Genomic DNA, 25651 nt, shown 5'->3' on the forward strand with positions numbered 1-25651 from the left:
GGGACCTGTCCAGGATAAAAACTCGGAGATGCCCTATTGGCCACTTGGCCTGTGGAGAGGGAGTCCGCGCAAGGAGTAGCCAGCGATGAGCCTCGCCAGTGGCGCCCGGGCCGCCTTGTGGAGCCTCCCGAAAGGCCTCCTCCCCAGGATGCACTTCCCGCTTGCCCCGCAGGCACCGCGAGCAGCCCCTGCACGGAGCCGCCAGGCCACGCCGCTGCAGACCATGAGCCCTGAAGCCTCACCTACGGAGCCAGTAAGCTTCCGCACCACACTCCCCACCCAAAAACTCCTACCCCCAATCGCCGCCTCACCAACTCGCTCGCCAACACTTTCCACCTGCACACAAACCCCCAACCCAGTCCCATGACTCGCCGCTGCGAACCCCATCGCCGTCTCCCCCCCAAACACCACTTGGAGCTCCCCACCCCACAACCCCCACCACCATATCCCCGCCCAGAAACCTATCCATCCCCCTCTCCCCCCAGCCCCACCCCAGGACCGCGATCCACTCGGCCGCGATCCACCCGTCTTCCACTGCCAACCCCCACCCTCCCTTCCCTGTGCCTGACCGCACCATCGCCCGACCACCCCCTCAACCCTGCTTAGCCTTCCAGTTCACCACCCCTTGGCGCCCTGGCCCGTCCACTGCCAAACATGGCTGCAGACAGGTCCAGCACGACCCAGCCGGCCACCGCCACAAACCCCGACTAAACCACGCATGTGCGGAGGTCCGCGTATGCCTGGTTTATGTCTGCCATGGCCGCCCCCTGCCCCGTCCCGCAGCTCCAACACGCATGCGCTAATTCCGGCGCATACTTGGCCCCATCCCCCTCTCAACCCCCACTCCCACCCCACGCTGGCCGGGCTCTCCCCCTGCGTCCGACAGCTGCCACCCTTCCACCACACCTCCCAGGGAGCGCCAGCCGCCCTCGCCCCCATGGCTCGATGGCCGCCGGGCCCACGGGAGGGGGGAGGCGCCCGCGCCACCAGGCCCTGCGGGACCTGCCGCACCACACTGACACCACTCCCACGCCGCCCCCCCAAAAAACAGTGCACCAGCTAGCGCCCGCTGTATTTGCGCCACAGCAGGCTTACTTTCTAGTATACATATTTTTTTAATTTGTTAAACATATATTGGATGATATAACCATATGTAGCCATGTCGACCCACCACCTCCTTCCCAAAATGGCCAATGATGGACCTAAAAGTGGTGGGAAGGGAGGATCCCCGGGTGAGTATGTACACAGCCATGATTCCCAACCATATTCTGCACAATGGTGCCACTTCTGAAGTTTCTTGAAGCCTGAAGAATGTTTCAGGGGCTTCTCAACGGCAAGAAAGTTGAGAAAGACTGGTACAGCTGGCAACATTCTGTGGTGTATTTTATCTCTTAGACCTGAAATTCAGTAAATGCTGTTTTTGTTCTTTTTTAATGTGGAACACATCTTCTTCCACACCCCCTGGGATGGAAATGGGTATGGACATGACATCCATAGCTCCACCCCAGGGGGGGGACCCGAAGATGTGGAGAAGCCACCGGCAGAGGAGGCTGAGTCCACAAACAAGGTGCCAGCGGTGCAGCTGCTGGTGGTTGGACCCTTAAAGCTGGCCAGGACTGCTGCACAATCTGAGTAGAAGCTGTGCGGTGTGACACTGCCCTTGAGGCCACCTGGGGCTGCTATGTAACCCATATGACTGGTGTAGGGTGAGGCACCACCCCTGAAGCTGACTGGGGCCACTGTGTGACCTGCACAACCACTGTGAAGGGAGTGGGGAGGTGGAGATGTGGGGCAGGAGTCGGTGTGTGTGTGTTTATGTGTGTGTGTGAGAGAGAGAGGTGGGAAGGGAAGGATGAGGGACCACATACCTGTGAGAGGCAGGCTGTCACAACTTTTTTTACAAATACCTTGGGTAAGTATCTTAGACATTTCAATTCATTCTTACATTTATAATGGCTTGTGTTTTAATGGTTTGTTTTTAATATTCTAATGATTTTAATAGTAAGTCACCCCTATCTGGAATCTGAGGAGTCTGTGTAGAAATATCCTAAATAAATTATAAATAAGAAATAAATTCAATTTAGGTAGCATAAATATGTCATGTACCTCTTTAATTTATGTGGACTATGCCAGTTTAATCTGTATAATGGTAATCATTGCTTATCTACTCATTTCAAGAATAACAAGAATTGATTTTAAATAAAGGTTTTAACTAAACCATGAGTGATTATTGACTGGCTGTAGAATATATGGTTTTCATTCTGAACGTGGAACAAATAAACTTCTGACTTTCCTTGAAGTCAGGAGGCTGAAGTTTGCAAAAAGTGAAAAATGTTGACTTTCCACACAGTCTTGTGGTTCAGAATGATTAATGTGTACACTTAATTAAGACAATGAGATTGCTGAAGGGGAGGTACATTTTGATGCTCTTCTTACATTAAAAAAAACCCCTGTATAATCTGCGGCTCGGCTTAGGCCGAGGCCGCCATTGCCGCGGCGGGTGGGGGCGGGCGGGAAAAATGCGCGGGAGGAGGGAGGTGAGCACGCACGCGCCGCTTGCAGTGGCATGGAGCGTGGGGATAGGCTGGAGAGGGCCGGCGCAGGCGCAGAGGAGCGCCTCGTGCTGTGCTGGCCCTCTTCGGCTGGGGACGCGGCCGGATTCGGACGCGTTCTGGGAGGCTCCGTGAAGACAAGCAAAAAAACCCAAAATAAAACAAAACAAAACGGAACAAAACCTACTGGCCGGGAGCTGCCGAGGGCCGGGGCGAGTTGCAGGAGCTCGGGAGGCATAGCCGGACGGCGTAGTTGGAGCGGTCGGCTCCTTGTGGCTTCGGGGTTTCCCCTGTCGGCGGCAGCACGCGGCGAGGCCGGGACGGCCGAGGCCCAGTCGGGGAGGACCCAAGCCTTCGCTACCCTCCCTCACACACACACACAGGATCGGGATGGGCCCGAAGCGGGCTGGAAGCCATGGGAGGATGGGAGGGGGCGAGCGGCCGCAGACACCGGCGCTGGCCTCGGGCCGGAGGGTGGGGGAGAGAGCGAGTGCCCTGTGGGCCCGGGAGGCCTGGGCTGGTGCGGTGCCAAAGCATAGGGGCAGGATCGGGGCCTCGGGCGTTGGGGGGCTGCACCCAGGACCCCTCGGGAACAAGGGGAAGGGAGCCCAGAAGAAGATGCCAGGGGGTGCAGCAGAGGCTGCAGGCACCCTATGCACAGGCAGGGGGCCAGGCTTGGCAAAGCGAGGAGCCACGGGGGGGCTGGGAGAAGCCGGGCACGGGCTCAGCAATACAGCTCCAGCTCAGAGGGCACCCCTACGCTGGATGAACCCCGCCGGGCATCCACTAGGCGGCGAGGGCGGCAGACAAGGGCTGCTAGCCCCCGAGGCGTTGGGCTGGGGGAGGGCTCTTCCTCTGAGGTGGACAGAGTTGCCCCCCCACAGAAAAAGAGGAGGGCCGTTCCAGGCTCCAGCCAAAAGGGGGTGAGGGCAACCAGGCGTGGCAGGGGCGCCGGCTCGGGGGATGAAGGGCCCTCCCAGGCTAGAGATGCATCAGATACTGACTCTGTGCTTTTTTGGAGAGGTTATTCTCGGGCGGTGGCTGAAATGTCACGGGCTGGTGCAGCGGGGAGCCGGTCTTCAAGTTCCAGATCAAGGTCAAGAAGCCGGGCCAGCTCCAGTAGCTCCCAAGCTGCCGTTGGGGAGCGTAGGGAGCGGAAGAGGGGCAGGAACCGGAGGCGCAAAAGGGGTTCCGGTCAGAAGCGAAGGGGCTCCCGCCTCAGCACGTCATCCTCGGGTGAGTTTTTGTCCGAGGATGATGGCGATGACATTCACGAGGAAGGGAAGTATTGGCTCGAAGGGGCCTTCGTGCCTGGCCTCCCTTCTTGGTTGAGGAGGCGGCGGGAGACAGCCAGTGCTCTGCTGGCATCTGTAGAATGGGAAGGTGTAGAGAAGGCCCCACCGGGCAGCTACACAGATGCTGAGTCCCCACCGGGCATTCACCTTCCCAAGGTTGCGGGAACCTCGAGGGATATTATGTTGATTTGTTCGCATCTGTGCGGACAGGGAACAAAAAAGGGGATACGGGTAGGAGGCAGGATAAAAAGAGAATGGAGCCATTTAAGGGCGAGCATTCCTTCAGCAATTGGCTGAGAGGCTTTGCTGAATATGCAGCATTGATAACGGCTGCCTACCCCGAGTGGGGTTGGCACCTGAACAGATACTTGGGCCATGTCCTGGAGGCCAGGGAGCTAGCGGGGGATGAAGCTGCCCTGGAATATGATAAGTGTTTCAGGAAGCTCACTTCTCACAATGCTCTGGCCCGCTGGGACACGAAGCACCATGACACGTGGTTGGTGAAGGTGGGCCCTAGTGTTAAGGCCCAGCGGGAGAAGGAACGCCAGAGTGGGGGTAGGCGAGAGGTGTCGCTCCCCTGCTGGGACTATAATAGGCGTTCCTGCAAAAGGAAGCAGTGCAGGTTCAGTCACACCTGTGAAGGGTGTGGCGGTGGTCACCTGGGGTCCAGCTGCCAGAGAGCGAGCGATGCACAGCAGCCCTTTCGTGGGGCCCGATCCTCCGGACGGAAGGATGAAGGATCGGGGGGCAATGGTCCTTCCACCAGCAAATCCGCCTGAGGGTTCCGTGAAGTTCAGCTTGGGCATGGCGCCAATGCCTGTAAAACTGGCGGCCTTGCGGCCCTTGCTGGAGAGGTACCCGGACAAGGAGGCGGCAGAATACTTGCTGGCTGGGTTTGAGGTAGGTTTCCGGATCCCTTATTCTGGGGACAGGGTGGCCACAGTCTGCCGGAACCTTAAGTCCACTAGGGACATGCCAGATGTGGTACAGGAGAAGATCAGGAAGGAATGCTCTGCCGGGCGGGTGGCTGGTCCGTTCGCAGCTCCGCCTATTGAAAATTTGAGGGTCTCCCCATTGGGGGTGGTGCCCAAAAAAGCACCTGGGGAATTCCGCCTAATTCATCACCTCTCCTATCCAAAAGGCGGGTCGGTGAACGATGGTATCGATCCGGGTCTCTGCACAGTCAGGTATGCTTCCTTCGATCAAGCAGTATGGATTGTGCGCTCATGCAGGCGGGGTGCCCTCATGGCGAAGTGTGACATCCAGTCAGCTTTTCGTCTGTTGCCAGTTTTTCCGGGAGACTTCTGCCTGCTGGGTTTCACGTTTCAGGGTCAATGGTTTGTTGACAAGGCCATGCCCATGGGGTGCTCGGTGGCATGCGCGGCCTTCAAGCTCTTCAGTACGTTCCTGGAGTGGGCCATCAGGGACAGGCTGCGTTTCACAGAAATCACGCACTAACTCGATGATTTCTTGTTTGCGGGTGCACAGGGTTCCACAGAATGCGGGGACAGGCTGAGGTCCTTTCAGGAGTTGGCCAGGGAGTTGAAGGTGCCATTGGCGGCCACTAAAACTGAGGGCCCCGCTGATAGGATCACATTTTTAGTGATTACCCTGGACTCTTTGCAGGGGGTTTCCAGGATCCCCGAGGAGAAGCTGGTGGTCCTGAGGGGCCTCATAGATGGGGTTATGGAGCGTCCCAAGTGCACGCTCAGGGACTTGCAAGTCATACACGGGCACTTAAATTTCGCCTGTAAGGCAGTGGTGCCCGGCAGGGCATTCTGCACCAGGCTGGCCAGGGCAGTGGCCAGGCCGCGCAGGCCACGGCACCATATCTGGATCACTGTGTCAGGGAGGACCTCTGGGTCTGGAGGTCGTTTCTTGAGCAGTACAACGGGGTTTCCCTGTGGCAATCCACCATGGAGGTAGGCGGGGAATTGCAAGTCCATTCTGCAGGGGGATCTGGGTTTGGAGTTTTCTACGACAACCAGTGGTCATCTGGCAGTGGGCGGGCGGAGTGGGGAGATGGCGTCCGGAGGGAGTTAACGTTCCTGGAGCTGTTTCCCATAGAAGTGGCCTTGGTTGTATGGCAAGGGAAGTTCACCAACCAAAAGGTACTTTTTTGGTGTGACAATCAGGCGGTCGTCGCTGTGGTGAACAGGCAAACCTCCAGATCAGAACGGGTCATGAGGTTGGTACGCTTCATGGTACTCACTTGTTTGCAGAACAACATTTCCTTTAGGGCCAAGCATGTGGCGGGCGCACAGAATGAGTTAGCTGATGCACTTTCCAGGGGTCAGGAAGACAGGTTTCGTCGTTTGGCTCCCCAAGCACGCCTAACGCTGGAGAGGTTCCTGGAGGGCATGTGGCGGCTTGGAGACGATTGATCTTCCGAGGGGCATTGGCTTCATTGGCGCCTGGCACGCAGAAAACTTATGAGAGAGCAGCACGGAGCTACTTGGAGTTCACCAAGGCAGCTGGTTACCGGGATTCTTGGCCCATGCAAGAGGATTTGGCACTGAGATATCTGGCTGGCATGTGTGCAAACGGGCTCTCAGTCAGATTTATGCGGCTGCATTTAGCGGGACTCTCGTTTTGGAGCAAGCTGTGGGGCGGCTGGGACCCGGGCACGTCATTTTTGGCACGCAAAGCAGTCACGGGGTGGGGCAGGATGGCCCGCAAGAGTACAGATGCCAGACGGCCTATCACCAGGGAGGTGCTGAGGGCCATAGTGGAGCGCACCGCAAGTGTCTGCCACAATGCTTATGAAGGGGTCATGGTCAGGGCCGCCTTCACGTTAACCTACGCAGGGGCTTTCAGAGCATCAGAGGTTGTAGCTGCCTCACGGTGTCAGCGCGGGGCGGGGTTTTTGACCATGGGGGATGTGTCCTTATGGGGGGACGACCTCAAGATTTGGGTGGCCAGGGCAAAGACGGATCAAGGGGGCAAGGGCCAACTGGTGCAGCTGGCCAGGGCGGCAGACACAGGGGTTTACCCGGTGGGAGCCCTGCGGGCATATCTGTTGATTCGGCCCAGGGTGCCGGGGTGCTTGTTCATACACCAGGATGGCACCTGCCTGTCCAGATTCCAGTTTACCGCAATTTTGCGGCTGTGCCTGCAAGGGGTGGGATTGGACCCCCGACAATATGGCACGCACTCCTTCCGGATTGGGGCGGCCACCCAAGCTTTTTGCGATGGGGTTTCACCCCAGGGTATCATGTGGTTGGGATGGTGGAAGTCTGGGGCGTACAGAGGGTACGTGCGGCCTGGTATGGTGCCTAACATGTGATTTGTTTCAGGATCCTTCTCTACGCCTTGTTCGGTGCTGGTGTGTGGGCACAGCTACGTGTTCTGGGGAGGACGTTATGCGGCTGGATCCGGCTGGGGGAGACACCTGGGCCTGCAAGATCAAGTCCGGCTGTGCTGGCTGGGGCGACGTGGCATGCATTGGAGTGAGCTGGTGGACATGGTCGCGGAAGCAGTGTGGCGCAGTGGCCCCCCAGAAGCTGTGGTCATCCACCTGGGTGGTAATGATCTGCCGGCTACAAAAGGCGTAGAGCTGGTGAATTGGATGAAGCAGGATCTGTCTCTCCTGGTTCATCGGTTACCCCAAACAGTGCTGATATGGTCCAGCATGGTGGAGAGAATATGTTGGCGGCAGGCCAGGGCATCAAAACGAGTTAATTTGACAGTTCGGAAAGTTAACAAAGTTATTGCACGTTATGTTACGGGGTTTGGGGGGCTGGTGGTTGAACACCAGGCCTTGGCAGGTTGCCTGGCGACCCTTTATAGGGCTGATGGTGTCCACTTGTCCAGCCAGGGCATGGATATCTGGCTGGGGGACTTACAGGTGACCTTGAGTGGGTGGTTAAATGGAAAGAGGGTTGGCGGGAACGATGGAGGCTTCCATCGTTCTGGTGGCGGGTTGGCAGAAGACGGAGCCGGTTTTGGGGGGAGTATGCCCTGCGTGGCCCACTCCCCACGAAAGGGACCTCCTTAAAGAGGTGGCGGAATGTGAGCGGGTGCCAAGCCTGTCTGGGCTTGGCACAGATTTTCACAGAGCCAGGTGGCCCTGGATGGGTGCTGAAGAGATTTGTGCCTCCTCCGGCGTCCAGGGTGGGACACTTCCCGGTTAGTGAGGTGCAATGGCTGGGGGAACCCGCATTCCCGGATGGGAACAAGCGGGAAGGGTAAAGCCATTGCCAAGGAAAACGAGGCAGTCGGCTGACTGCTCCTGCTCCCAATCCTCTGCCAGGCCAACCCTCGTTGGGGTTGCGGTAAATAAAAGTTGTGGCCTTTCGTGCCAATACGTGTGAGCGTATTTATTGGAGCCCGGACATCCCACCCTGCAAGGCAATTAGAAAACAACCATATTAGGAAGTGGGCTAACTAAGATTTTCTCCCTGGTGCACTATTGTTCTGTATGCAAGGGGCTTTTATGAAGAAGCTTAAAAATTCAAACCCTTCCCTGCAGTAAGTTGCCAGCCTCCAGGTAGGTTCTCAAGTTCTCCCAGAGTTACTAGTCATCACCCATCTACAGATTTTTGTTTCTCTGGAGAAAATGGCTGCTTTAGAGGCTGAACTTTATTGCATTATAGCAACTGAGTTGCCAGGTCTTCCTATTCACCAGATTAGGAATTGGAAATTGGGGATGGAGTGTAAGAATCCCCCTGGAATTTCTGCCATGAATAATGCTTGTCCTGTGATGCTGCCCAGATGCCTGCTTTTGACACATCAGGGTTGCATCCTGTTATTTGGTTTATTGCAGCTAGCTTTTCCCACCTCCATTTTGCTTCCCAGCTCTTCCCACTCCTAGTCTCCCCTTTGTAGTTAGATTATCTATAGCAGTGGTCCCCAACCCACGGGCTGCGGCCCGGTGCTGGGACGAGAAAGCCTTGGCGCCGGGCCGCAGCTCCCTCTTCCCGCCCCCCCCCCTGAAGCGAGAAGCTCGCGGCCTGGCAAGTTTCTTGTTTCGGGAGGGGGGGGGGGACGAGAAGCTTGCCGAGCCGCAAGCTAATTGGCCGCTTTGGCGGCCGATTTGCTGGCGGCCTGGAGGGGCCAGGAGAGGGAGCTGCGGCCACCGGCATGGCGGTGGCGCAAACGCGGGTGCGCAGCAGTCCGCACATGCGCGTTTGTGCTGGGGCTGCCGCGCATGCGTGGGGCCCTGGACTACCCTCTCCCGCCACTCCGGAGCAGCGGTCCGCGGCAACCGGAAGGTTGCGGACCACTGATCTATAGTGTTTCGTCTTCCTTTGAAAAGCATTTTGTCACTTTCCTAAGGGAGGGGGGGAGATGCATTCCTCTTTTCTACATACACAGTCCTGAGGCCAAAAGGCTCAGTTCTGCCTATGCATTTGTACTGGATGTCTTCATTCCTTATTGGGAAATTGAGCACTCTGACACGGAGCCTGGAGAGAACAGGGGTATCAGTGGAGTGGAGTGCATCAGTGGAGTGAAAGCATCCATTTTTTCCAGGAGAACAGATCTCTATGGTCTGGAAATGAGCTGTAAATCCAAGGGATCCTTAGGGCCCACCTGGAAGCTGGCTTCCTTGTAATGTCAGCACACCAGCATGATGATGGCATAATCAGGTCCCGCCGCCCTAGTTTCTCCTGAGAAACTGTAGCTATTAGCTGTAGCCTGTCAACCCTAATACAAACAAGCACTATGCAACTAGATTAAGAAGCTATAGGCCAGTATAGTCTACTAACCTCTTTATAACAGACCCTGCATACCTGTTCAAATGACTTATTATGTGGCACCTGGAAATGTCTTACTATTACAGTTGATTTCCAGAGTACCAAGATCAGTTCCCCTGGAGAAAGTGGCTGCTTTGAAGGGTGGAGTCTATGGCCTTATATTCCGCTGAGCTCTCCCCTCCCAAAATTGTGCCTTCCCCTGGCTCCACCCAAAATCTCAAAGTATTCCCAACTCAGAGCTAGCAATCCTAGGATGTGTGGCTGTAAGTTCTGTGGATCCTTTACTGAAAGGAAGGGAATTGGGAAGTCTCTCCTTCAACATAACCTACCTCACAGGTTCTGATAAGAAAATGGGGGAGACCAGTACTCTCTCCTGAGATCCTTGGAAGAAGAGTGAGATATAAATTGGAGGCAGAGATTTTGGGATAAATGTAAAGAGCAAACAGAGACCATCAATTATAAACCTATCCAGGGTCACTGAAAACCATACATTTTTTTTTCTTTTAAGGTTTAGAAGATGGTGTGAGGCTTTAAAACAGGCTTCCTCAGCCACAGTTTCATGAAACCCTGGGGTTTCTGTATGGCCCTGGGTTTCCCAAATAGGTGGGAGTTAATTACTTATTCATTTTCAAGATAGATTTAAGTTAATTAAACATTTATCAGGTGATATATCAATCACCCCCCCTCCCAAAATGGCCAATAATGGGTCTGGAGGGGATGGGGGAAGGAGAGGGATCCCAGGTGGGCATGTACACAGCTATGCTTCCCAACCATATGCTGCACAATCACACCACGTCTTAGGTTTCTCAAAGCCTTAAGAATGTTTCAGTGGTTTCTCAAGGGTAAAAAAAGTTGAGAAAGGTTGGGAGCCTGTGGTGATTCTCAGCAGGCCTAACCCCACTCAGTTGCTTACTGCCTGCATCCTATACTAAGGTAATAAATGTCACTCTGTCGTGATATGAAGAATAATTTTACCTCATAATTTTTAAACCTGTCATGTAACAATTGCACCAGACTTCTTGCATTTGTACGGTTCCATAAACAGGCTGTTTACTAATCACTTTTTTCTCATAATAACTTAAATAACTTTTTCCATCTCTTATCTTAATCCTTTCCTCTTTAAATCAGTTTCCTGCTTTGGGTGTGCATTTTGTATTACTCCCTTGTGCAGTGGTCCCAAGAAGCCTATTAGAGTATTTGATGTTTCAACACATTGAGCTAATACATTCAGTGATTAATTTAAGACCTATTTTTGTTCCTACTATTTTTGAGTGGAAACAGCTAATTTATTAGCAATCGTCATTTATATGTAACTAGGATAATCTCCCCCACCCTTTGAAACAAGATTATTTTGTGCTTTTAGCTCTGGATTTAATTGGCAATTTTGTGTCTCACTGAAATCAGTGGTCTTAAACTGGAGTCACTCCATGTGAGATTTCACTGGTAGGCAGCAAGTTTGGTATAAGAGTTATAATTAGGTAGCACTTTGAGATCTCCCACTATTACAGTTGATTTCCAGATAATCAAGACAAGTTCCCCTGGAGAAAATGGCCTCTTTGGAGAGTGGGCTGTAGGGCATTATATCCCTCCCCATACCCTATTGTACCCAGGCTACACCCCACAAAATTCCTCATTTTTTTTTCACGTCTTGACATATACAGGCTGGACTTCAGGAAAGCAAATTCCAACAAACTTAAAGTTATGTCAGGTAGAATCCCATGATCAGAAAAACTTAAGGAGATGGAAGTCCGAGAAGTTTGGGAGCTTCTCAAAAGTGAAATACTGAAGGCACAATTCCCTTGAGGAAGAAAACTGGGAGGAACCTAAAGAAACCAGGATGGCTCCATAAATAGCTTTCAAAATAATTAAGTAATCAAAAAGATTCATTTAGGAAATTGAAGGAGGACCTTATAACCAAGGAGGAATATAAACAAATAACCAATGCATTTATGGAGTGTGTTAGAAAAGCTAAAGCTCAATATTTTATTTTATTTATTTTATTATTAGATTTGTTTCCCGACACTCCCAGCAAGCTATCTCGTGGTGAGTTACATAAGAACCCCCCCCCCCAAGTTAGCAAGGAATGATAAAAACAACAAAAGGGTTTTTTTAGTTATAGTCAAAGTAAGAAAAATAATAGGAACAATATAGGACCATTGCAGGGTCATGAAAGTAACATTGTAACAGGTGATGAAGAGAGGGCTGAACTGCTCAATTCCTACTTCTGTTCAAGGGGGGCAAAATCATTTCATGTGATGAAGGATGGGAGTTGTGGCCTAGGATCACTGTAGGGGTAGTCCATAAACACCTAGTTTCTTTATATGAAACCAAATCCTCTGGGCCAGATGAACTGCATCCAAGCCTATTAAAAGAACTGGCAGATGTAATTTCTGAGCCTCTGTTCATTATTTTTGTCACTTCTTGGAGAACAGGTGAAGTGCCAGAAGATTGGAGGCAGGCAGATGTTGTCCCCATCTTCATAAAGGGGAAAAAGGAGACCAAGTCATACGAGGTAAGGTTGAGTTAGCTTGGTTTGAGAAGACAACTAAGAGGTGATATGATAATCATCTTCAAATACTTGAAGGGCTCATATAGAAGATGGAGCAGAGTTGTTTTCTGTTGGCCAAGAGGGTCAGACCAGAACCAGTGGGCTGAAATAAATTCAAAATAATTTTCAGCAAAACATCCTGAAGAAGTTCCTGACAGTTAGAGCGGTTCCTCAGTGGAACAGGCTTCCTCAAAAGTTGGCGGGTTCCCCTCCTTTGGAGGTTTTTAAGCAGAGGCTAGATAATCTCACAGAGAGGATGATTTTATGAACTTAGGCAGTGAGTGGGCGGACAGGAAGGGATGTGCCCCAGTGTTTGTCTCTTGTGGCCCTTCCTTGCAGACCTAGGGAATTGCTGATTGCCACTGTGGGATGGTACGTGAATTTCCTCCAGGACAGGCTGAGTTCTGGAGATTTTTGGTGGGGGTTATCACTTGGGCATGCATCACTTGGGGTCACTGTAGGTAGGCAGGTAGTTGTGAGTTCCTGCATTGTGAAGGGAGTTGGACTAGATGCTCTTGGAGGTCCCTTCCAACTCTATGATTCTATATATCCTCCCATCATGAATGTGTATCTAATGTGAATTTAGATTACATTGAAAAAAAGTTACAGTTGCCATACTTGAAGGTTTAATATAGTCATTCTGTCCTCCAGCACACCATGCATCCGCTGCTAGAGATTCTAGTTCCCAGGTGGGACCTGGGGATCCCTCAGAATTATAGGTCATCTTCAGTGTAAAGAGATCAGAACAAAATGGGTGCTTTGGAGGGTGGACTCCACAGAATTATACTCTACTGAGGTCCCTCCCTGCTCCACATTCTGTCCACTCCCAGCTCTACGATCAAAGTTTCCAAGTATTTCCCAACCCGGAGCTGGCAGCCCTATCCACTGCTCACATCCAACTACTTCTTTCATCAAGACACATTCTCCACATGTGGAGCCTGCATCCTCCACATTAGCTGTGAATGGGTCATTTCTCAGAGCTCAGATGATTTCTGCTACTGTAAAGCCACCAAGGTACTGGATTGCTATTTAGCAGCTCTCACCTAAGTATAGGCTGGAATCAATCAGAGTGATTTTACAGCATGCTGTGTAATAGTTATAATATTGGCCTGGGATCTGTGAGAACCAGGTTCAAACCCTTACTCTGCCATGGAGGCCTGCTGGGCGACCTTGGATCAGTCACAATATTTTAGCCTAATCTGCTTCACAGGGTTGTTGTGGGGATAAAACAGAATACAAGAGAATGATTTAATTCCACTTTTGGTTCCAACTGGGGGGGAAGGTAGAGTATAAATGCATTAACAAATAAAACCCATGTGTTAAAATGTTGTCAACAGAAATCAATGGGGTTTTAAACAGCAAGACTAGATTGTCCCTCTTATTGTAGAAGTTTCATTGATTTCAATGTAATTTACTCTCCAAGCACGTGTCTTTAGGATTGCAACCTGTATCAAAAGGCATTAAGTGTTCATTGAGATTTATCACAAAAATAGTCTGGGGACAGCTGAGAGAAAGAAAGTGCTCTCAGGACTGGAATACGTTCACTGAGACATGTTTTAAAAAACATCTCCATTATGACAAAATGTAAGATGAATTCATATGCTAAAATCCACATTCAGAAATGCCCAGGGGATAATGTTCAACCCAGTTAATGACAAACATTTACAATAAGGAAAGCTTAGGCCAAAGAAGGCAGGTTACAAACCTCATGAAGGACTATTTTAAAATCAGTTTTTGTCAAATCTGTTCCCTAGTCAAGTTAAAGGACTGGGCAAGACAATAAAAGGACAACTGGCATGTAAAAACATCTCTGTATTTCTTTCATTTTTCCTTCCTTCCCTTATTCCCCATGCTCCATTTTTCTTCTTATTTTCTCCATTTCTTCAGCAGCAGCTACCCCATTTTTGTTCACATAAAACTGCTCACGAAGTGTCTACCTAAGATAGCTCAGTTACCAATGAGGATGGAGGAAGTAAAGCAATCCTTCATCACAAGGTTTAGAAGGAAAACTCTACAGTTTTTACTCTCCAAGCACCTGTCTTTAGGATTGCAACCTGTATCAAAAGGCATTAAGTGTTCATTGAGATTTATCACACGGCTCCTGCATTTGCCAAAAATGTGTCTCAACCACGAGAACAAACTATGCAGGCTAAATAAATGTATAAATCTGCTTATTTTTAATGTAATTGGTTCTGCTTTCAAGCACTAGCTTTTCTAAACATGGAAAAGGTTTGGCAAGGACTGAAAAGAAGGAAGAAAGGCAGGTCACAGGCAAGTGGTCTATAGGGCAGCAGCCTGGTTAGAGTGACAATGGCCAAGAGACAAGAAAGAGTATCGGTAAAGGAAACTGCATCCTATAACTGTTGGGATCCCTGCTTCAGTCTCCTCCATCACCTGACATTACAGCTCACAATTTAACAAGCTCTTCTAATTCTAGGAACCAGAAAGCTGCATTTACCAGAGATAAACGCTGCTGAATTCTTTTGTAGCAAATGCTGCAGAGACACCTTGGCAAAAGGGGGCTGCTACTAGGCTGACAACATGAAGGATGTCCTGGCCAATTTGGTACCCCAAATTCTTTCAGAACAGGACCTACCCCTCACCGAATGCCACAAGCCAAATTTCAAAGAGGAGAGGGGTATCTTCCACATTAAAATCTATCAGAGGCATTTGTCTTTTTTTTATCTGTGCATGGGGAGGGGGGGATATTCCATTTATTCACTGTATAGTTTTGTTGTATTTTCAAAGGCTAGCTCAGCAGACACTGTGTGGGTGAAATTACTTGCTAGGAAAACTGAATAAAGGTAAGTGAAAATCATGCATCCAGGAACCCACATTAATGGAATCTGAGTTTTTGAAGGCATTGAAGCCACAATCCATAATAGGTATGTTTGAGATTTCTCAGCCTAAAGCCTGAGTTAATAAAGAATGATCCACTGTATCACATTTCCAATCCATCCTTAGTAAGGCGGGACACACACACACAAATATTGCTGGTATAAATGGGTTGACTGAGTAAATACAGAATGACGAGTCAGATAAACCCAGCTGAATCTTTCCTAAAGTAAACCTTGGAGCACAATCCTAAACAGAGTTAAGGCCTTCCAAAGCAGTGAAAGCCAATAAGCTTAGAAGGATGGGATTCTGTTTAGGATAGCACTGAAAGTAAATTAATACAGTTTATTTTTAGGAACCATATCTTGGGCAAGGTATACAAACAAATAAATGTTTTCAAATAAATGCTAGCATGTCCCCATGTAAGGAAGATAGTAAGGACTGCCCTGGACCAATATCAAGGCATTGGCCTATTAGGCACGAAACAGCAATTTCGGGTCACATGGAAAACGCGGAGGGGGAAGACGCGAAGCAAACCGCTTATGCACGGGATGGGACGCAACGGCGGCAAAACCCAGAGTAACTGATTATGAACACGGCGACCCCGGCACCATTTCTGGTTGTGCCCCGGTCACCCGGAAGCTGCGCTTTCTTCCGCGTTTCGCTAACACGGCTTTTTTGGCAGCATGCACCAAATCTGCGGCCAGTTGCAGCCGGCGTCATGCGTTATCGGTGATTTTAGGTGACGCCATTCCACCCTGAATGCGGACCTTCCCCTCTGTGCATAATGGGCCATTGTCTTTCACTTTTGTTTCCATTTTCTGTATTATTGGTGTTAAATCACATCTTAGATTGGGGTTTGCTCACATTTTTTTCTAATTTTGTAATCCTAGACCAGTTGCACTTAATGTCTTGTGCTGTCTGATTGGATTGTGTGTGTGTGTGTGTGTGTGTGTGTGTGTGTGTATGTATATATGTGTATGTGAGTGTGTGTGTGTGTGTGTGTGTGTGTGTGTGTGGATGGATAGGTAGATAGGTGGATAGGTAGATAGGTAGATATAGATATATTTATGTATGTATATATATGGATAGATTAGCTAGATAGATGTGTGTGTGTGTATTCTCCATCATCTAGTTTTAACAGTGTTAGGGCCATCTGGAGCTCAAGGTAGCATATATGGTTTTCCCCACCTCAATTTTACACTCACAACATCCCTGCAAGGTAGGTTGGGCTGACTGAGTGTGGTTGGCTCATTGCCACACAGTTCCTGTGACACAAGAGGTCACAGGTCATAGTCCAGGGATGACCAAACTGTGGTTCTTCAGATGTCCATGGGCTACAATTACCATGAGCCCCTGCTGCTGGTAATAGCAGTCAATGGACATCTGGAGAACCACAATCTGGCCACCCCTGACCTAGTCCCACACTATGACCATAACGCCATGTTGGCTCTCACTTGCCATTGATTGTACCCTACGTGAACCTTCTGGTGCAAGGGTAGAATTATAGAATAAATGTTCAGAGGATTTGTGTGGTGTTGATGGTATTTCACCTGTTTTGCTTGTGAATAGCTCTTGATGATTTTGTGGTTCTTTCCCCCCACACTGTTTGGTTTTCAATGATGCTTATAACTGTTAAAATGTCCCCCCCCCCAAAAAAAGTGGACACATTGGGTAGAGTAAGACCATATTATTTTGAACACTTGGCTTTTTTTATATTGTCTTTCCTAGATATTTTCAGGTTGAGTAATCCACTTGCCAGCACTGGCTCTTATTCTTCCTTTTCCAAGCAGGCAGCTGCTAATTGAAATGTGAAAATGTGAGGCTTGAATGGTAGTAGAGCTCTCCATTCATTGGAGCAGATAGGCCAGCACCATGACCCTCTGTTTGCAACTACAAATCTGCTCCCTAGTCAAGTTAAGGGACTGGAGAAAATGCTTGTGAGAAGATATCATCTGTGATGCTGGTGTCAATAATTAAAATGGGACATAATGATTTAAAAAAAAATTGGAATACAGCTGCAAATTATGTTGTCTATCAGAAATTTCCACAACACCCTTCTGTAGTATTTAGTTTACTGATAATTATAACAACCTGCTGAAGTGAAGTTTCACCAATACATGCCTGTCTGCTCCTGAAGTCACCTCAAGAAGTCATGAGATACATTTCTAGTGCATCTACTGGGCTTTAAACTGCATCTCTCTGAAGCACTGTTCGGTCCATAAGTGTCTACTCATATGAGCAGGACTTAGATGCAGTCTAATTCTGGTCTTTTTCAAACATGAACAATTGCTGGTTCTTATCTAAGCCCTTTTGTCCCATCTGAGGGCCTGACTACATGTTACAAAGTCCTTGAGTCTGCCACAAGGACTATCAATTAGATGAGCTTTTAGAGTTCCCCAAATGTGGGAACTCAAATTCTAGGTGGAAATAAAATCCTAGGTGGAACTCATATTCTAGCTTGGTATGGTGGTTAAGAGCAGTGGCCTCTAATCTGGAGAACTGGGTTTGATTCCCTCCTCCTCCTCATCCACATGAGCCTAGATGGGTGACCTTGGGCCACTCACAGTGGTCTCAGAGCAATCTTACCTCATGTACCTTACAGGGTGTCTGTTGTGGGGAAGGAAGGTTAGTGAAAAGCAGGGTATAAAAACGAACTCCTGTTCTAGGTGTTCATGGGCCCACAAGTTTGGATCAGGATCATGACTCATGGGGAGAGGATCTTATGCCTGAGCCAGGGGAGGGACTATTTGCCCTTTGGAGGGGGTTCCATTATGGGGTACACACAGCTTTCCCAAACAAAGAAAATAACATTGCCTTGGGGCTTTCAGATCAGGAAAAAATGTGGAGAGGAAGACTCGAGCATCGCTTCCAAAATGTAATATTCTCAATACCCATTGGGGCGTATGCACCTGGAAATTGAATTCCCAGAGAGGACCTCACAAGTTGCAAGTGATTGAAAGTCATCCTAGCAAACCCAGACATTATACAAAGGCTGTATAATATATAGTTAGGATTTTTAAGGAGCTCAATCTAGAAAAATTCCAAAGGCTAGCCATGTAAGGGTATTGCAGCCACAAACAGACTTGTGGCACCTTAAAGACTAATACGTTTACTGTGGCATCAGCCTTTGGCAGCCAGAGCCCACTACATAAAATGCATGGAGCATTATACCCAACTGGCAGAGGGATATATATTCAGGGCTACAAACAACAGTAGAGAAAGAGCACAAAAATCAATACAAAGTGGATATGGGTTACCTCCAATGGTTGGCATAGCAGGATGCGCAAACCTGCATGGAGGAACCCTTGTTTCTGCTGTGAGATGACCACCACCCTAAGTCCAATTGCTAGTACCAAATCTGCATATGATTTTGATTCAGCAGCATCTCATAGGACAGGGGTAGTCAACCAGTGGTCCTCCAGATGTCCTTGGACTACAATTCCCATGAGCCCCTGCCAGCAAATGCTGGCAGGGGCTCATGGGAATTGTAGTCCATGGAAATCTGGAGGACCACAGGCTGACTACCCCTGTCATAGGAGACTCCTTTCAAAACTTTTCTACTAAAGTACTGCAACTGAAATACACACACACACTGGTTGCTGAAAATCTTGGCTTTTAGTGTCTGATTCGTGTCTGTTGTTCTCTTATGAATTCATGGTGCAACATCTCAGGGATCTCAACAAGGAGCAAATCCTGAGCAAATATATCACGTGCCTGGCTGTAAGGCATATTTTGGCCTCCCATTGGTGAATGATGACTTTTTTGAGCCCCAGAATGAAAAAAGTCTATAGGATATTAGTGGCATCTTTTTTAGTTCCATTCACCAGATACTAATTCAGCTCCTGGGTTCCAAGCTGTCCTTTTAGCTAGGTTCATAGATTTGCTTATTCCCTTGCCTGCGTGACCTTAAGATCATACACAAACTGGGGCAGACAACATTCAAAGAGCAATCATACGGAGGTCTACTCAGAAGAAAGTCCCATTTTATTTAATTGGGTTTTCTACCAGGAAAGCTTTCTTAGGATTATGTTTTAGGATTATGTCTTATCATTTGCAACACTAGGCCACATGACCACATAAACCTGCTTTGAGTCATTGGCCCAGAGGTCCTTCAAATCACCTACTGCCTGACTCTTAAAATGGAGATTCCAAGGACTGACCCTGGAGCTTCAGGATACAAAACAAATGCTCTGCACAAACCACCCCTAATTATCATCAAACAGTTAAGCTTGTTAAGAATTGCTAGAAATCAACTGTGGGATGAACTTTTGTAGACCAAAGCCTTCCTCCAGATGCATGAAGAAGACAGGATCAAATTCCTTATCAACTATCCAAGGGTCTTCAGCCTTTCCTGGCCTGTGGACACCTTAGGAAGTCTGAAACAAAATGGCTGCCACAGAAGGTGGAGCCAGCCACATAAGATTCTTGTTCAATGGTGGCAGCTGCTAAAGCAATATTTTAAAAAGTCAGTACAGCCAATCAGATTTCCAATGGCCAATCAAAAGGTTTGCTGGGATAAAGCCCCACTTGGCCCTACCCACTTTCTAAAAACATGTGGGGACACCAGGAAATAGGCACTGTGTTGGGGTCCCCTGATGTATCCTAACGAAACACATTCTCTCCTACAAAACCTACAACAACTTTGTTTGTCTTTAAGATCTCACCAAGTTCTCAGATCTACTGTTTTCATTTAGAAAGGCTCTTGTCAGCCTAATTTATCTCACAAGTTTGTTGTGTGGATAAAATGGAGGAGGGAACAATTATGTGTACATAATTTCCTAGGTGATTAAATGAAGAAACTGAAATATAATTGCATAGAAGAGAAGCAACTGGTTAAAATGATGTTGAGTAAGAAAAACCCATCAACCAATTTTGGGATAGCCAAAATTTCGTTAGCAATTTTACGAATAAATCTCCCATTGATGGAGACAGTTGGTATCAAATAAGGTCATTACTATTACTGTTATGTTATATGACCATTATCATCATCCTATATGCCCTTGCCCCCTTCAAGGATCGCTGCCTTGTTGTGGCAAGGGGGCTTGCGTAGTTCAGTGAAGCTATGAGCTATGCCGTGCAGGGCCACCGAAGTCTGAGCAACAATAAAGCTAGTGGTGGTGACAGCATTCCAGTTGAACTATTCAAAATCTTAAAGGACGATGCAGTAAAAGTGCTACACTCAATATGCCAGCAAATTTGGAAAACTCAACAATGGCCACAGGATTGGAAAAAGTCAGTTTACATTCCAATCCCAAAGAAGGGCAATGCCAAAGAATGTTCAAACTACCGCACCATTGCACTCATTTCTCATGCTAGCAAAGTTATGCTCAAAATCCTACAAGCTAGGCTCCAGCAATATGTGGACCGAGAACTTCCAGAAGTACAGGCAGGATGTCCAAGAGGCAGAGGAACTAGAGATCAAATTGCCAACATACGCTGGATCATGGAGAAAGCTAGGAAGTACCAGAAGAACGTCTACTTCTGCTTCATTGACTATGCTAAAGCCTTTGATTGTGTGGAGCACAACAAATTGTGGCAAGTTCTTAAAGAGATGGGACCACCAGAGCATCTTATTTGTCTCTTGAGAAATTTATATGCAGGTCAAGAAGCAACAGTGAGAATTGAACATGGAATCACTGATTGGTTCAAAATTGAGAAAGGAGTTCGGCAAGGCTGTATACTGTCGCCTTGCCTATTTAACTTGTATGCAGAGCACATCATGAGAAATGTGGGATTAGAGGAGTCACAAATTGGGATCAAGATTGCAGGGAGAAATATCAACAACCTCAGATATGCAGATGATACCACTCTAATGGCAGAAAGTGAAGAGGAACTAAAGAGCCTGTTGATGCGGGTGAAGGAGGAGAGTGCAAAAGTTGGCTTGAAACTCAACATCAAGAAAACAAAGATCATGGCATCCGGCCCTCTCAATTCCTGGCAAATAGATGGGGAAGAAATGGAGATAGTGACAGATTTTATTTTCCTGAGCTCCAAGATCACTGCAGATGGGGACTGCAGCAAAGAAATTAAAAGACGCTTGCTCCTGGGGAGGAAAGCTATGGCATATCTAGACAGCATCCTAAAAAGCAGAGACATCACCCTGCCAACAAAAGTGCGTTTAGTCAAGGCTATGGTCTTCCCAGTTGCAATGTATGGCTGCGAAAGTTGGACCATAAGGAAGGCCGAGCGTCAAAGAATTCAGGCTTTTGAACTCTGGTGCTGGAGAAGACTCTTGTGTGTCCCTTGGACTGCAAGGCGAACAAACCGGTCAGTCCTAGAGGAGATCAGCCCTGACTGCTCTTTAGAAGGCCAGATCCTGAAGATGAAACTCAAATACTTTGGCCACCTCATGAGAAGGAAGGACTCCCTGGAGAAGAGCCTAATGCTGGGAGCGATCGAGGGCAAAAGAAGAAGGGGACGACAGAGAATGAGGTGGATGGATATAGTCACTGAAGCAGTAGGTGCAAACTTAAATGGACTCCGGGGAATGGTAGAGGACAGGAAGGCCTGGAGGATCATTGTCCATGGGGTCGCGATGGGTTGGACATGACTTCGCACATAACAACAACATATGCACTTGATGAATTTACTTTTTTATGTCAATAAAATTCATGATGAATTTACTTTTTTATGTCAATAAAGGTTTTCTGAATCTATGTGTGCAACACTGAGTTCCTTGTGGAGGGCTGGGATACAAATGCACTAAGGGTGTTTGCGTGTTCATTTGTTTTTTCCTCCTTTGGGGGAAAGTAGTCTGCCTTATATCTCTGTGTATGTATACTGTTGGGGGAGAGAGACACAGAGAGAAATGTACCATGTCATTTTATAAAATGTTTCCAAATATGCTGGAAGAATAAAAAAGTAAATTCCAGGAAACCAGCATTTAGGAAACATGCCTTTCTATTTCTATTTTTTTTTTTTTAAGAAAGGGGAAAAATATTTTTGAACATTGTAAAATCCCAGCATCAGCTTTGTTTCCTCAGGAAAATCAGCTTACACAATGTGCCTCCTTTGTTTCTGAAAAAAAATATTTTGAAATTATACTTCCTTGCAATCCAAAACATAGGCAGCCATGTAAGCCTTTGCTGCCTTTTGTGGATGCCAGAGCTGCCTTTCGCTTTCTGCATCCCCAAGTCACCCAAATGGAATTCTTCTGCATTGGATGATATGGATGTTCTGGAAAGACAAGTTCTCTCGTTCTGCCATGTGAGGGAAACAGCTGTAAACTAAGAGAGTGGCTTCATTTCTATCATTCCCCCTTATTTCCCCATTAAAAACATGAGCACCATACAGTTCACATAGTCTCCATATGCTCTGTACATATTGATTATATATGCAGTATGAGAACTATGCATATTAATATCACTCTTATTTCATGGGAGAGATATCTTCTGTATATCATTAGAATACAGTGAAGTGGGCCAGCAGTAAATCCCCCCTTTGGGGGGGGGGGAGGGTAAGGATTTGCATCACAAAGATGTTTCTAAACACCCAGTCTTATAGTGAGATGTGTTCATGGTACCACATTATCTCTCTTTCTGACAGTATTGATGTAAGTCAGTAATTTGTATGGAATGGACAATAGGCTGTATAAAGAGAACAGCTCAACGGGCAACCAATCAATGAATCCCACTTTTGAGCACGCCACTCGAAATCAGAGAGCTATGATTGGAAGTTCGACAAAAGCTATTTCTTCCCACGAGACAACTGAAAATGTTTTTTAAAACCTGAAAATGTAGAGTGTTCCTTTGTCATACAGAAAAATTCAATTATTCTGCTCATCCATAAAAGCGCAATTTTATACCAGACGACCAACCTGGATTGCAGTTCTAAAGCCAAAACACGATTGTGAGGAATAAAGAGTAAAAACAACCCGATCATCACTATCTTTGCGCACATACAAAAGACAATGATGCACAAAATAATTTTTTAATGGCTCAGGTACAACTTAATTTGCCCCCCACTTCTATGGGACTGTTTCTCATGCATTATGTGTAGGTCTGCAGTGTTTCAAAAATCCACATGCACAAACAAAGCAAAAGACAATCCCCTTTTTTCTATGGTTGCATTTAACTGGAGCAATTGTGTGTGTGTGTGTGTGTGTGTGTGTGTGTGTGTGTGTCCATGCACGTGCTTAAATGCCCCTGAAAGACATCAGATCAACACAGTGGCAGAGCATTGTTGCCTTTTCTTGTTTTTATTTCTTTTACCTTTTCCGGAGCTGGGAACTGCAGGTGATTTACTTCCAAGGGTGTTATCAAAGGAACTGTCTGAAAACCATCCTCACTGGACGGTTGCTGCTTGTTCTTGTCATTCAAATTGCTCCCCAGTTTCACCATCCTTAGACCTCACTTCCCAGACCTAAAACATATGGAGAGGATCAGAAGTGAGGTAGGAGAAAGACTAGCGATTAGCAAGTAGATACTGACTTGCAGTGCTCCATTCTGCCCTGCATAACACGCCTCATTTCCCCTTTGCAGCTCCCTGCGATATTGCTACATTTTGTAGCAACGTAAATTCCGGGCATGAGTTTAAAAACAGAAATCACCATAAAACATCAAGCATGCTCTTTGACTGATCTTTGACAAGTGTTCTGATCCAGCTTCTTTTTAGAAATTCATGCTAAAATGATAAACAAGGATCACACCAGAGGGATGAAATGCCCAGCCCTTGCCTGAGTGCTTTGTTGTAAATCCATGGAAACCACCAGACTGGTACAAGGGGTGGTTTGGGGCCAGGGTCAGGATATATATATTAATATAACTACAGTGAGGTGTGGATGGGAATTGTTATTTAGCAACCTCTGCTCTTAGGCATCTGCTGAGGTCTGCTATGAAAGAATGGCTATTGTCGAACTCCAAAGACACTTTGTTTATAAGAGCCACAGCAAATGCAGACAAGAAAGAGGCGATCCTCCTTCACCATTGTTTCTTTCTCCTTCGAAACCCGTAGGCTGGGGTGGGGGGTGGGGGAACACAACTAGGGAGCAGGCTTCACAGTCAGACGCCCCTAACGCCCACCAGAGCACCCACCCCTCCGTTCTCCCCTGGGTACTTACTGCGGGACACGCCACGCACCAAAGAGACTCCGGCTGGATTGCGTTAAAGGGATTGGGTGGATTTGGGTGGGCTGCTTGTGGTTTCCCCCCTGGGTGGTGCTGAACGGACAGCGCTCCTCTCCTACGCGGGCTGGTCCTTCTGGGCGCTGCTGAAAGCGACACGGGAAGCGAGTGCAGAGAGCTGCTCGTCGAGTCTGCGGCACGCAAACCCTCCCAGGCTGGGGCGGCGGCGGCTTCCGCGCGGGATCTGGCACCACCTGCTGTTGCCGCGCAGGGCCACACGGGCTTGCCTGCGAGGGCGACGGGCAAGGCGCTTGACTCGCGACGCCACCTGCAGGCTGCTCGGGGAACGGCGGGCAAGAGACCCCTTTTCAGCCACGCGACGGCGGCGCTTCGGTCCGCCTTTGTCGTTTTCTCTTGCTGATGATGTCATTTCCAAATGGCGCTTCTCGAGCAAATAGGTAGGGCGACAGAGAGCAGTGCTACCTGTAGCGAGGCAGGCGGCATCACAAAGAAACCCCAGGCAGGAATTTCCATCAGTAGCTCGCAGACTGCAGGTAGCAGCTGTAGTCCGAAGAAGAATCCGTTAGCAACAGCCATGTAGTGCCTTCGTGAAAATTTTGGACCCGCCTAAAACACAGAAAACCGCACGCAGGCTTTCCAGTCCCTCAGCGCTCCTTAATGAGCTGGATGTGAAAGGAGGGGGGGGGGTGTCTATTTCACAGCTAGATTTTAAGACCTCTTGATTGTCCTTCACAGACTTGAACAGATTATTCAGTGCTGGACAAAGCCAATATCAAATTGCACCTTTCCTCCTCTAGGATGAGAAAACAGTGCCTTCAAATTGGGCAGTGTGAGATGATAATATGGTGAAGAGTGATACCTTACTATTTTTCTCTGGTCTGGTGTGGATCTTCAAGGAAGTCAGCTGAATTATTAAAAACTATACAATGGAAACCATGTTGTATGTTTTTCAAAAGATGTGCAATCTAGCTCCTTAAGAAGCTGCCTGGTTGTGCAATACAAGGTCCAATCCTTGGCATACCTAATAGGAAATAAGTCCCATTGAATTCAGTGGGGCTTACTTTCTAGCAAACATACTCAGGGGCAGAGAGGAAGATCCCCCACAGAAGGTTGCATTGCCCCTGAAGTAAAATAAGAGCTTCCGTCCTGACTCCTAGCAGAAAAGTCAATAACGCATCCAGTCTCACAGACATAAAGATATCAAGGACTGAATTTACTATACCTTGATCACTCTTTCTAGCTATTTGGGTTGCTACCTTGCATGTCAATTCCACCCGTAAGCAGATCAATGTTTTAAAAAATGACTGCTGGTATAGTGGCCTTTTACTACTAATTTCGATTTTGGTGTTGATTCACTGACCCCTATCCTCGGGGGGGGGGGGTCTATAAGGGACCCAGGCCACTTTTCTGCTTCTGGATGGGAAGCAAGTGTTCCCCCCCCCTCCCAGTATCATAAGATTCTCATAATAGTGACTGAATGAATGAGGCTGTTCTCACGCATGACACTGAAATGTGTTTCTATCATGCTGTGTGCCCAATGTGTTAACGTATGACCTAACAAGGAAGGAAAACAGAATGTACATTTTGCCAGTATGTGCTTCATAGTCACATGATGCAGCTATAGAGGACAGCAAATATAA

The 25651-nt window shown here is 48.1% G+C and overlaps 1 protein-coding gene across 2 annotated transcripts in view; it reads right to left on the minus strand.

The window, feature by feature from the left end:
* NSG2 (neuronal vesicle trafficking associated 2) overlaps nucleotides 1–24282 on the minus strand; it is a 91067-nt gene extending 66785 nt beyond the window's left edge. The window contains exons 1-2 of one of the 2 annotated variants that reach the window (XM_077327023.1): nucleotides 24007–24282; nucleotides 23140–23290 (exon numbers count right to left, since the gene is read on the minus strand). In XM_077327023.1, coding sequence (XP_077183138.1) covers nucleotides 23140–23268 — 129 coding nt within the window. In that variant the 5' untranslated portion in view covers nucleotides 23269–23290; nucleotides 24007–24282. Of the gene's footprint in view, nucleotides 1–23139; nucleotides 23291–23987 lie in introns of both variants that reach the window. The other variant, XM_077327022.1, reaches the window with a different exon arrangement.
* Between the last annotated feature and the right edge of the window lie 1369 nt (nucleotides 24283–25651).

Source organism: Paroedura picta, chromosome 3, assembly GCF_049243985.1.
Source record: "Paroedura picta isolate Pp20150507F chromosome 3, Ppicta_v3.0, whole genome shotgun sequence".
NCBI classification, from domain to species: Eukaryota; Metazoa; Chordata; class Lepidosauria; order Squamata; family Gekkonidae; genus Paroedura; species Paroedura picta.